The sequence below is a fragment of the Oryzias melastigma genome, linkage group LG22 (genome assembly GCF_002922805.2).
Source record: "Oryzias melastigma strain HK-1 linkage group LG22, ASM292280v2, whole genome shotgun sequence".
In the NCBI taxonomy this organism is placed as follows: Eukaryota; Metazoa; Chordata; class Actinopteri; order Beloniformes; family Adrianichthyidae; genus Oryzias; species Oryzias melastigma.
The window spans coordinates 9,698,129-9,711,974 of record NC_050533.1 but is presented as its reverse complement, the minus strand read 5'-3'; the positions used below and the strand labels follow the sequence as shown (position 1 = coordinate 9,711,974).

The 13,846-nt window shown below is 38.5% G+C and overlaps 1 protein-coding gene across 3 annotated transcripts in view; it reads left to right on the top strand.

The window, feature by feature from the left end:
• The window catches only part of nrd1a (nardilysin a (N-arginine dibasic convertase)), a 35,287-nt gene extending 27,058 nt beyond the window's left edge, over positions 1-8,229 (top strand). For all 3 annotated transcript variants that reach the window (XM_036209855.1, XM_024266445.2, XM_036209854.1), the window contains exons 23-32: positions 107-269; positions 466-497; positions 1,560-1,698; positions 1,814-1,861; positions 1,973-2,025; positions 3,706-3,789; positions 4,015-4,105; positions 4,222-4,338; positions 6,798-6,887; positions 6,969-8,229. In XM_036209855.1, the coding sequence (XP_036065748.1) occupies positions 107-269; positions 466-497; positions 1,560-1,698; positions 1,814-1,861; positions 1,973-2,025; positions 3,706-3,789; positions 4,015-4,105; positions 4,222-4,338; positions 6,798-6,887; positions 6,969-7,190 (1,039 nt within the window). In that variant the 3' untranslated portion in view covers positions 7,191-8,229. The remainder of the gene's footprint in view (positions 1-106; positions 270-465; positions 498-1,559; positions 1,699-1,813; positions 1,862-1,972; positions 2,026-3,705; positions 3,790-4,014; positions 4,106-4,221; positions 4,339-6,797; positions 6,888-6,968) is intronic.
• Positions 8,230-13,846: the final 5,617 nt, after the last annotated feature.

Genomic DNA, 13,846 nt, shown 5'->3' with positions numbered 1-13,846 from the left:
ATGTCTTCCAGCTGTGAAGTGTGTGACAGCCTCACACACACACACATATATATAAATATACTGCTCTTTTAACTCTAAACCTCCGCTCCATCTCCTCTACTTTCAGGGACGTGCGTTTGTTGATCCTGGAGCACGCTCGCTGGTCCATGGTGGAGAAGTACCAGGCTCTCTCAGCCGGCCTGGAGGTGGAGGAGCTGCTGGAATTCAGCAGAAGCTTCAGGGCTGAGCTGTTTGCGGAGGGGCTGGTGCAGGGAAACTTCAGCAGAGCAGTGAGTGGTCGGCAGCGCCAGACAGGAAGTCTGATTGACAGTAATAACAGTTGGACGGAATGAATCTGCTCAACTTCACGTCCGCAGGATGCTGAGTGGATCTGACGTCCCGCCACATTTCAACAATTGCGCCCCCCTCCCCTCGCTATGTCTTATCGCTGCTGATTCATTGTTCTTGATTGTGTTTTCTTCACAGGAATCGGCACAGTTCCTGCAATATGTCACCGAGTAAGTCGGCTTTTATTCCTAACAGGAACACCAAGACGATGCAGTCGAGTAGATTTGTTTGCAGCCACACACAAAATAAGCTTCAGCTCCTTATGGTTATACACGATTTAAAGTCCCACTAAATATTTTTTCTATTGTAAAATTGTTCCTAGTTGTCTTTTTCATTATGATTATGGAGTTTTTAAAAAAAATCAAAAAAACCTGCGTGGTTTTCTGAAACATATTTTCTGCAGAGCAGCAGGAGCTCATTTAAAATTCACCTCTGGGTTGTTGGAAGTTAGGTCCACTAATTTCCCATCAGCCCTTTGTTTAAACTCTCTTCCGCTAGTCTGTCACCAGATATTAGACAGAGTAGCTTCTGCTACATGACAACAACTGTCTCAATAATTCTGGAAGACTCCTGGTTTTGTCTGTAAACAGCAGCTTTATTGTTCTTTGAAGTCAGATTCTATTATTCGGTTTCCTCATGGGCTCTTTTACTCCCAAAGAAACTTTTCAAATGCGTGTTGTTGTTTGTTTTTTATTAGCTTTTGGCTTCTAGCTTAGCAATGCAGCTAGCTGCTTTGAGTCACATGATCAAGACGGATGTTTTGAACAGAATAATCTAACTTAGCGGATATATTTGTTTATTTCTATCTGTGGCCTGGTACCAGGTGACCCACAGACCGGTACCGGTCCGCGTCACGGGGGTGGGGGTCCACTGGACCACCTCACAAGCCCAACTTAACAATAGCTGCGAGCAATAGCAGTTTTGAGCCAGATTGCAGCCCAGACGAAGTAAACGAAGACGTTAGTGGATCTGTTTGTTTGTAAGTGGATCAGAACTGTAGCGGAAAAAGGAGACTTTAGTAACTATGACAGTTGCTGCGTCCAGTTCTGCTCCAGATCCAACACAATTTAAATGAATAAATATTCAGAAATGCACTTTTGATCTTAAATTATTTTATATTTGTCCTCCATCATGAGAAAAATGTTACAAGAGCATGTTAAAAACACCATTTCCATTGATCTCCTTTTGTCCGTCTCTTCTTCCCTCCCTCTCTTTCCCTTTCTGTCTGTTAGGAAGTTAAAGTTCTCCGAGCTGACAGCAGAGGTGCCAGTGATGTTCCGGGTGGTGGAGCTCCCCACAAAGCCCCACATGTGTAAAGTCAAAACGCTGAACAAAGGAGACGCCAACTCTGAAGTCACCGTGTACTACCAGGTACCCGGGCTACAGAAATCCACTGCAGCTCTTCCATCAGCTTGAGATTAACAGCAGCATCTGCTCTTCTTTTGTTTTTTTTTTCTTCTCATGATGCCTAATTCTCATGATTCAGTCGGGGCCTAAAACTTTAAGAGAGCACACGCTGATGGAGCTGCTGGTGGTGAGTACTGAGAAGGATCTGTTTTTGTGTCTTCCATGCATGAGGCTTTTGTTCTGGAGAGCCAGCCTGGTTGCTCCTCCATGTCTGAAAGAGTTCATGTGGTTTTTCCAGATGCACATGGAGGAGCCCTGCTTTGATTTTCTCAGGACTAAAGAGACTCTGGGGTGAGTGCCTGCATTCTGCTTTCAGTAGGAACAAAAAAACAATATTTTTCTTTGTAGATATTATTATTCCAGTTGGGTGTGCAGAAGGTAAGCTCTTTAACCCTTAGTAGACCGGGGCCTTTTTGAGCTTTTCTTTTCTACTTTACAATTTCCTGAATTGATTTATATTCAAAAGGATTTTAGCTTCCTTTTTTTTTCTTTTTTATTTTATTGCACTATAATTCCTGCCCCCCCAAAAAATAATTCCAAGTGGTACATTGTTTACATTTTGACATTGTTACATTTTTTTACCATAAAAAATTAGATAATTTTTTTAATGTTTTAAAGCAAAATATCAAACATGTTGAGATATAGAAAAAATTATAAATCCACAAAAAATAAATTTATCTTTTAGTTTAAAAACAGCTTTGCAGTTAGTTTTCAGTGTAAGAATTTAAAAAGTAGTTATTAAAAATTATTAATTGTTTGAAAACATTTTTCTGTAACTCAATAAAAGTGTTTTTTTTGCGGAAATGTGGCAATTTTATCTAAGATTGAAGACCCATTTGAGGAAAATAGTGTTTTTTAACAAGTTTCTGTGGGGTTTTTCTGATGATGAGGATATATTTAAATAGCCCCTCAGCAATGGAGGAGAAAAGAGGGGCGGGGTTGCCAATTGCACAACTCGGCGGCAAATTTCTAATGACAGCTTTGCAGAAACTATGTCCTAGAAAACAACGCAAGTTTTTGATTTTGGCTAAAAACTGCATAATGCTAATTAAAAGATCACTGGGACCTCCTTCAAAAATAAATCAAAGGGTGATTGGAATGGGACTTAAATCCATTTTGCACCAGACTGTGTATTAAAATACAAATGATTTAATAGTTTGGTTACATTACTGTGTAATAAACTGCAGAAAACACAGATGACGGCTCCTCAATCTCCTGAATCAATGAATACCAGACAGACAGTATGAAGGATTTCTCTCTTAAACTGATAACCAACCCCAAGGTTAACAAACAAATGATGACGTTTTGTTAGACAAATGAAAGGATAAAGATGTGGTTTAAGTTGACAGGTTTCAGCCGCCGGCCAGCAGCTTTCCTCACAAGATTTCACAGCTGATAGTGACACCTCATGATAGGAAGGAAACCTTTGCAGGAAGACTGCAGGCCAGCAGTCGAAACCTGTCAACTTAAACCACATTTATTTCTCAGACAAAAGAAAAATCCCCTACGATTGCACACGTGACAAAAAAAATAACTTTCTCCAAAATTAGAATGTGCTTAGCTATAAAATTATTATGGATCTGCTAAATCTATTTCCCGGAAAATGACACAACTTTTTAATTTTCGCAAAAAAGCAGCAAAATCATAATTAAAAGACCATTGAGAACGCTTTTAAAAGACCTCAAAAAATGAGTGGTGTGGGACTTTAAATCTTTTTTACTTCAAAAAGGCACGATGCTTTTTATTTTTTAATATATTTTTATAGGTTTTATTTTTTGTAATCATTTTGGAATCCTAAAGAGACAGGGTTCTAAAGTTTTGTGCACACTTTAAATCGTCCTCAGTGTCACCTCCTCACACATTCAGGTTTCATTTCTCCTCCTTTCAGTCAAGATTAGCTAAAGTGCAAATGCAACATTTAGTCTGCGTTTTATCTAATCCTGGTCGGGGCCCTTCATCTCTACCCCACAGATATCATGTGTACCCCACCTGCAGAAACACCTCGGGAGTCCTGGGTTTCTCGGTCACCGTGGAAACGCAGGCCACCAAGTTCAGGTGAGGCTGCAACACATCCGCCTTTAATTTGCCTAAAGCGCGATATGATTTATCATAACCGCTTCCCCAAAACTGAGTTATGTTATATTTATCCATTCATTCGTTCCCAAGCTACAATTTATCTTTGTGGCTCGGGAAATAAAAGTAGGTAGAACAGATAAATGACTAAAGGAATCAAATTCAACCCACGGCCTTTAATATATCTCTTTCCTGTCATCCGCTCAGCACCGAGTTGGTGGAGTTAAAGATTGAAGAGTTCCTGGTTTCATTTGGGGAGAAGCTCAGCGCTTTGACTGAGGATGCCTTTAAGACTCAGGTGTGTCTAGAAGGCATTTTGTGCATTTCTACTGCAGAAAACAGATAAAAACTCTGGAAAAAATTGACTGCAGCATATGAAATGTTCAAGTTTTCAACGTTGTGTGTTTATTACAGGTGAATGCACTTGTGAAGCTGAAGGAGTGTGAGGACACGCACCTCGGGGAGGAGGTGGACAGGAACTGGTCGGAGGTGGTGACACAGCAGTACGTGTTTGACCGACTCAACAGAGAGGTGAGGACAAAAACCTGCACACGGGTTTGATGAGGCTTTGAAACCGTTTTTCATAAATGCTGCTTCTTTTTGGGTTAGTTTTTCTCTTTTCTCCTGAAATTTGTCACTATTTTTCTGCTTGAATAAAACACACAAACAACATAGTGTGTGGGTTTGGCACAGTGTGTGATCCACTATTATTTCAGATCAAAAGCGTCAGACCTTTAATCTCATCCAGAATGTGTAGCCACAGTAAAAAAAGGTTAAAAAACAAAACACTTTCTGAACCAAACACAAACAAGGAGAAATGGCTCATGTCATACTCTTTTTGAATTTGTGTTAAAGTAGCCTAAATTTATGGACGTTTTACCACACATTTGCACTGAGAGGTTTGATTTGCACCAGCGTTCATTTGTTCAGGTAATCTCTTTTTTTTCATCACTTTCGGGTGACCAAAATGTACAAAAAAGTATAGTGTTCCCCCTCTTTCTTTGTGGTTTCACGTATTCGTAGATTTTTTTTAAGTCATGTGACTCTTCCAGTTCATCATAAAAACTCGGACAATTCAAGACGCTTGTTTGAAAGATCTGCAAATGAAGGAGGTGCTGAGGTGTATCAGTGCTCCTGCATGGAGAAATGGCATCAGCTGACTCGGAAGCGGACGGAAAAATCCTGATATTAGGAAGATCCGGGGCATGTGTTTATTACGGACGAAACCGGCCTCTTCTGGAAGAAGATGACCTCTAACACGGGACAGCACAAGGGTTACATGGACTTGTTATGTCTTGACTACACCTACATCTCAAATTTGCACATTTAGGGGTGTGTCATTTTGTCTGAGGGTGGGTCTACGTGACTTAGGGGCGGGTCTTGTTAATTGAAAGTTAGGTAGACCATCACTTCTGTTAAAATGATGACCCGGTAACTATTAATAAATCCCCAGAAATCCCATCAGCTGTATTTGTTTTCAATATTTGCATTTTCCTTGATAAAACAAAGATTTTCTCCAAATGAAGATGTCCTACTCTTTTTTTTTTTATTACTGGTATGATTCTAAGTTGGATAATAAATGTGTTTTTAGTTGCTCCGCAAAACATGGCGTAAGACTAAGCAGAGTTTCTTCTTCTGCACTGTTGTCAGTATTGAATACTGATATATACACCTACAATGTCATTCATACTTTTTTACTTTTTGTTGCTAAAAAAAATCACATCCACGTTTAAGTTGCAGTCCTAGCCAAACTATGCAAAAATGTGACTTATACTCCAAAAAAATACAGTTATCTAACATGACATCGTCAGTTAATAACAAATAAAAGACTTTAGTCAGTTTTGAATGCTTTGTTTGTATTCTAAAACAGGTTATAGGTAGTTTTAGCACTAAAAATACTTGTTAAAAAGCGTCATTTTCTTTACTTTCTAATCTTTTGAAAAATATGTATTTATTTTAAATGTTGAAATTCAACATTTTGCATATTATGTGTAGTTTCTTAAATTTGCTTTTTGACTTAGTTATTAAGTTTTTTTGTTAAATTTTACATTTTTGTCATTTTCTGCTTAAGTTTCTAAGAGTCAAAGATGTCTGTTTGGCATTTTAACCTCACATAGATTAGTTAAATTCGTATAAAGAAAAAATGCACAAATAATTTTCATTTATTTGTATTTTTTTTAACACTAGAGTGCTTGTTTTGGAGATTGTCAGTTTTCCTTCCAGGTTTTCTCTGACCTCACAGACGTTTACTCCATGATTCAAACATGAAGCTCATCTGAAGCTTAGTGGACTTACTTGGAACTTTGGTGCCATCTAGTGAATCTGGTCAGGACTCTGTTAGCTTCAGGACTAGACTTTCTAATGAGTTAAATAAATAAAATGTTAATATAGTAAGAAGCAGCCATTTGTGAAGAGATTAAGCTTCTGTGTCTCATTTTTGTGATGAAACAACATGAAGGTTAAGAAAATTCAAAAGTAAAATGTAAAATAAATGAAAAATTACACTAAATAAAACACACAGAGGTGTAACTTTGTTTTGTTTTTGGTTTAAAGGTCTTTAAAGTAAAAAAACAGTTTCAACATGACAGCAAATTATTTTTTATTAAATTTCTTGATCAAATTATAGAAAAGCTTGAATTTTGGTTTGTTTACGGTCAGAAAAATTCCAAAATCATTCACTTGATCTTGGTGTTTCTGCTCAATTCAAAAAATAATTCATTCACTTTGCAAATTAAAACTCATCATAATAAATTAAAAATGTTAGCCTTTCAAGTATTCTTTCATATCAGACATTTTCATTTCATGTTTTTCGCATAATAAATGAACAAACCCACATTTATTGAGAAGTATTGTAGTTTTCTCATATTTTTTTCATCTTTTTCTTTGCTGTACTGTTGGTGTGGAATCAAAACATTATTTGGTTTATATGTTAAAGACTGACTTAGTTTTGGCTCATTTTGGGACTCTGTCATTGTTTTGTGTCTGTTCAGGTGGATGCCCTGAAGCTGATGACCAGAGCCGAACTCATTTCCTGGTTTCAAGAGCATCGAGGACAAAACTGCCGCAAACTGAGCGTGCATGTAAGCAACACGTCCCCTTTGGTTTGGCGGGAGGCTTTTTTAAGGTCACTGTGATTGTGTTTCCTCCTCCGTCTCCTGAAGGTGGTGGGATTTGGTGTTGAAGAGAACGACGAACAGTCTGGTGGGAACACACATAAAGGAGATGAAAAAGGAGATTGTACGAGCGGCTCGACTTACGGCGAGGTGTCTCAACTCAACTTTGTCCCCGTCTCGCCGAAGATGGCAAACGCCACGGCGATAATGGACATTCCTGCTTTCACCAAAGACCTGACCCTCTTCCCATACCACAAGATACTTGAATAGTCTGTTTCTGTAAGACGAACATCTCACTCCGCCTCATTTTTGAAGCATCTTAAATCGGAATGAAATTATGAGTGGAATTTTAAAAATTGTGACGGTCTGATTCCCTTTCTGCTCAGTGACTGACTTTAATTAATCCAAGTCAGATGAGTGACGGCGTGCTGGACTTGTGGTGTGTTCTGCTCAGGTCAAGGAAAAATAAATCACAGTGGAGCAACTTTTGGAATTCTGAAGTATACAAAACCCATTACGAGAGTGTGGACATAATTAAATGATGAAAAGCTTGTACACTGAAAATGAAATTGGACATTTTTTAACTATAAAAAAACATCATCATAACCCTTGTGCTGTCCAAGGCATGTTGACATTAAAGCCGGGTCATCTGGACCCACAAGACAGCGCACTGAACTTTTTTTTCAAGGACTATTTATCTTCATTGATGTCCGTGGCAGACCTGAAATCCTGTCCACGTTTGTCATTGGAGGAATCACACATCAATATGAGGGTGGGGTCATCTGGACCCCATAAGAGAGCACTAGGGTTATTAAAAGACAGGTTGGAGTTAAACACCTTGGGAGTTCTTGAAAAACACCAGACAGATATTTGAACAAATCTGTGATCCAATTTAGACGTGAAACCAAAAAGGAAAACTGAAGATGAGGATAAAGATTCACCACATAAATTAGGCTCTTTTTTTAACCACAAAATGAAATATTTGAATATCTATTAAGAAAGCGCTTTACATTCTCGTTCATTCACCCATGCACACACTCTAGGGGTGTAGGGAACAATCGATTGTGCGAAATATCACGATATTTCTTGGCGATACGTGTATCAATTTAAAAGGCTGACAAAATGATATTTAATGATTTTTAAGTCTTTTTGTTTTCCACCTAAACCTGCGACCGACAGCACGGCACACTTTGAGCAGCTCTATAGCAACAAGTTATTTACAAGAACCAGCTCGTGTTAAATGTTCAATCTCATTGGTTCAGTCAGCCTTGCAGTTTGATGAGAGGTATTTCTAAAAAAAAAAAAAAAAGTGAAAATTTGTTCTGGTACAGTCTTGGGATATATTGCGATATGGATTGTATCGCCAGATGTGTATCGCGATACGCATCCCATCACCAGATTCTTGCCAATAAACTATTTATTTTACAAGTAGGCATCTTTGAGAGTCTTTATCTCTCTCTCTATATATATATTTATTATTACTACTACTTTTTTTGATGTGCAAAGTTTTTCTGAAGACGCTTACATCTTGATAATTAAGATTGTGGTCAATTATTGGTGTAGACAAGACAAGGTAGATGGTACATCAATTTTTTTTTTTTTTGTATTGTAAAAACCATAATTACACCAAAAAGTTCAATTTGAAATGATTGACTGTTCTGACAGAAATCCTGACATGGAAATCACAATATACTGATCGAGTTTGTTCCCCCACTGCATACTCTAATTTCTCTTTATAAGTATTGGTTAAATGATGGGACATGCATGCGATTGTACTACGGACGTAAAATTCCAATTGTGAATGATGTCATCAGCTTGTGTCACAGCGATTGGGGCGTTCCCCTTCTGATAGCTTCGCGACCCGAATGATTGGAAGTTGCTATTAAGCATCAACCAGCCCTGAAATTGTCCTAATAGAACAAAAAAAAAAGTTGTTTTTCTTACAACTTGTTGATTTATACACATGTGGTTACAAGATGATACAAATCTGAACTTAAGCAAATGAATTATAACTTTTAGAAAGACTTAAAAACAGAAGTTTTTTCCCCTGAAGTGCCTGACATTCCTGACTTTTTTTTGCAGAAAGAAAAGAGCAAACCATCCAAAAAAAGAGCCTCACATGCTGTGTTTAAATACTGTGAAACTCTGGAAAAGAACATTTCACTACTTGGTGCCTAAACGTTCCCCTCAGGCTCTGTTGCTGTTTTGCTTGGTGAATATGGAAACGCTCATGTTGACCATTTGCACCGCTGAACATCATTAAAAACTGATCAGCAGCCCAGGCCAAGAGAAGGAGTTTAACAGGATTGACAAATGAGCCCCTGGGGCCTCCTCACTTGGTCATAACTGCCTTGAATTAGGTGGAAAAAATAAAGTCAGGGAAAGATTTTGCTGCCATTGCCTTCACTGATACAGAGCGCAGATAATTAGAGATGTTTTGGGTGCGCGTCTGCCGCATGCGGAGCTGCAGGGCCCCACAGAGCATTCCTGGTGATGATAAACAGATCTAATTAGCCCTCAGCTCATTGAGAAGAGGGCTGTTCTGCCCTGATGGAGCAGCTAAAATCACATCTTTGCAGAATGTGGAATAGTGATCATTATCTTGTGCAACTGAACACCTGAAAAACTGCAACTTTAATAGGGAAAAAATTAAAGAAGTAGCTTATAGTTAGGAAATTATACAGAAGAAAACTGCAGGAAATGAAATCTTTAAAGAGGCCATACCACGCTGTTTACGAGGCATTCTAACCGCAGTCATAAAAGCCTCTCTCTCTACAGTATTAGTGTCTGCACAAAGGTTCACAAAAAGTTAAACCACAAACAAATGCTGCGTCCTTGTCTCTCCTCTAACACAGATAGCACCTTACCGGTACTGAAGCCTAATATTTCTGTCTGTAAAAAATAAACTGCATCCACTGCTTCATATAAATATTATCTCAAAACCAGACATCATACTTCCTTAGATCCAAAAAAAGTTGTATTTGTACTCCTAAACGGACCAGCAGACACACTTAGGAATTGCACCAAGCCAGTGTTGAAGCAACCAACCTTGATGAGTGCTGTACTGCCCCCCTGTGGTTTTCTTGGTTTATTACAATCCTCGGTTTCCTGACCTTAGGGGTTCAAAGTCTTTATTGATTAACAAAGCAAAAAAAGGCAAACTTAGAAAAAAAAGGAACAATTTTATTATTTTTTAAATCTGAAGACCGTGTATGATTAATAGGGCAGATATAAAAGCATAGACATATACAAAACAGCTGTCCCAAGCCCATATCATAATAATGCTTTTAGCAAGGGCTTATTTGCAGCATCCGTCTCTAAACGGACTTTTTAAAAATCAAAATTTGCAAAACCGATTATAAAAAACTGAACATTTTAAATATGACATAAAGCAGTTTAACAGCACAGAGACACATCAGAAGCATTAAAGAACACATTAGATCAACCTGTTAAAACGTGTACAACACAACGTGTACTGAAGACCTTAGCCGAATCTGAATACTTCACCTATCCCTTCTCCCAACCCCTTCAATTGTAGGGATATTTGAAGTGGTAGTGGTATCTGAAATAGTTTTTTAAGGGTTACCTAGTCTTTCTAACGATTCCAACTCTGGAATTACTGGTGATGCTTAAACACAAAATCTTTAACATACTGTTATTTTCAACCACTAACATGATCAACGTAGTTCCAGTGGATTCTGAAGGAGAAAAGGTTAAAAAGTTACAGTAATTCAAAAAACACAAACCCTGGAGCTCTGGTGGTAAAGGGTTAATTGGTACTAAGGGAATCAAAATGTGCCAAGAAAATATCCCCCTCACCATTATACCACCACCACCAGCCTGAACTGTGGACATAAGGCAGATATAGATCCATCAGAATCTGACCCTACCATCCAAATGTGGCGGCAAAAATGGAGACTCATCAGAACAGACATTTTTTCCAATCTTCTCCTGTCCAATTTTGGTGAGCCTGTGCGAATTTTATGTAGCCTGCTGCTTACTAGATATTTTCTTTCTCTGACCATTCTCTGTAACTCCTAGAGATGGTTGTGGTTTAAATATCCCGGTAGAAATCCCCTGTTCGTCTGGTACCAACAACCACGCCTCGTTCAAAGTCACTTCCATCCACTTTCTTCCTCGTTCTGATCCTTGATGTTTGGTCTGATGTTTGAACTCTAGCAGATCGTGTCAACATGCCTAAATGCATTGAGTTGCTGCCCTGTGATTGGCTGATTAGGAATTATAGCAGTTGGACAGGTGTATGTAATGAAGTAGTCAGTGTGTATATATATAAATCAGTTTTTTATATCTAAAGTTTTCCCAATATTGACCTTTTTATTGATGTTTGGATTGAACTTTATTGTGGCTCATTTGCTTTGTATAGTCATGATTCCAAATCCATGATCATTGGCCTCAATTTTAGCAGTTATATGACCCAGACATGCACCTATTTTACACTTCCTGGTTTTATGCAACACAGCAGCAATGTCTCTGCTGTGAGTCACAGCCTTTGACGTTGCAGCTGTGCTTGCCCATCCGCAGAACTGGTGGTCCCGCTCAGATACGCTTTGCGACTTTGTCGCAGAGAGTCGTGCTCACGCCGCGCTCTCCTGTCACATCCCATTCCGCCTCATTCGCTCTCTTGTCTCCATCTCTTAGATCCGCCGCATACTTCAAGAGGAAGCAAATCCCAAATGGATGCAGACAAAGTTGCCCATGAATCAGTGAAGATTAAATTTGTTCAGCATGCGCACACACATGCTCTTGATTTCACCCGTGTTAACTTCCCACTGCAACACTGTGTCATTCCTGTTGTCTTTCTAATTTCATCTGAGGATCCCTGCCAAGGCAGTAATGAACTCAAGTCATGAGGCAGAGGTCATGGTGAGTGGTGTGCAGCAGAGAGGAAAACCAGAGGTAAAAGACGGCGCTGGGCCGGCCAGCAGCGCCCGCCTCATTCCCGTGATTTGGGGACTTGGGACTCTGTGTGCATCGTTGTCCTGATTTTAAATTAATCAGTGCAGTGGGGTGCAGTGTTTAAGCCGATGTAATGTGTCGACTTCTCTGTTCAATTTTTGCAGTAATCTTACAGCTCCCCACTGGCGATGCCTTCATCAACCCCCCGCCTTAAAGCGCGGTTAACTTAGCCACAGAGGCAGAGAATTACTAAAGAAATGAGTCATTTTACCAGATCAAGATTATGCTTAAATAAGTGTGGCGGTGCAAGCTAAATCTCCTCATTATACTAGAATTATTATGGTCAAGACGAACCTTTATTGCATGAGCGGTTGGTTCTGGCTGGAATTAAAAAGACATGAGGATGGCGTAACAAAGATTCATGGGATAAAGTGATTACTGCTTTTGTGTTTGCCTTTTTTTTTGCAGCATGAACTTTAGCCTTTTAGTATGCACCGCTTTTTAATGCCACACGCTCATTATTTCTCCGAGTTCTTTCTCCTTATTTCACAGTTTTCCACACTTATGAATATTGATGCAGCTGACAAAACTATTTCCTCTCGTCTGAAGGTGTCTGCACGGCTGTGACTTGAATGCAATGCTCCTTGTTTCAGTGGAGCTGACGGCTCTTTTGCATGCGACACATTTAAACAGCGCACTCCAAAGGAGAATTTAATTCCTTGAGTTAACTCAGAACCTTTTACCTGCTGTATTGATGGAAAGATAATGAGGGAATCGCCCACACCGGTCCGTGATACAGCTTTTGAGTCAATTTTCTAATTAAAGTTATAATTATACACAGAGCACTGCATACTAAGGAGATGTTAATAGCATACATTTCACCTAATTCTTACTTCAGTGTGATAAAGTCAAAGCAGAAAGTGGAAGTTTATTGTAGCAAAAACCGTTTGTTGTGGAAATTTGCCGAACTGTCTTAAATGATTAAAAAATTTTTTGTATAATACAATGAATTACAGTTCCTGACATTTCTTAATAATTTGTACTATTTATTGGTTTTTATCATTTTTCCTTTTGCAGCCATGACCAGATATGTTGTCCATATAGGAACTATATCATGTAAAATCAACTTTTTGAGCTTTTAGGTGTATTATATACTATAAACAAGTTCAAATTTGATCCGATTTCTGAGTATTCCTCTAAAAGGTGTCATGCTGTCCAGTTATTCTACAGTCTATGGGTGCAACCTTTCACCCCTTTCCCACCCCCCATAACTGAGAACTCTTCTGCTAGCTTAGCCGTGCACACCTTCAACCTAACATAACCTGTGTAGCAAAAATGGTGAGCAATATTAGAGCTATACTATACTTTTTTCAAATAGTTTTTTTTTTTATTTCACAACCATTTAAAACACAAATACTCACTTGAACTTAATTTTCTTTAAATATGTCCTTCATCATGAGAAAACCATCACAAGAACATGTTGAAAACACCAAAAAGGGACCATTTTCATCAGAGTGAGGTTCAAAGTTAGCCTTTACCTTTAACATGCAATCTCCTGAGACAACTCTCTCCTTCTGTTTCTGTGACCAATGTTCAGATTAGAACCCAGCATGTATCAACAACTTATCACCTTTTAGACAGGCTAATAGGACACCTTTGATGCCAGCTGAGGGACTCACTTTAGGTTAGGATGTTAGTATGCTAAAACTATTTGGAATTCTCTGTAGGGATACTCATTTTGTCCAGACTAGGTCTTTCCATTAGTTTGTTTTTTGTATGCAAACATTTCAAGTTTGTTCACACCATTAGATTTCACACATTAGGTATAAAAATATTATTATGTTATTTATTATTTAATTCTGTGTTTTGTTTTCCCCCAAAAAATTCAGAGGATCTTACACACATACACACACTGAAACAATATGTTTTGCATTCCTCCTGATTCTAACCAAATGAGCATCATAAAATGTATGCACTTTATATGATTAGTCGGTATGGGGTCAAATTAA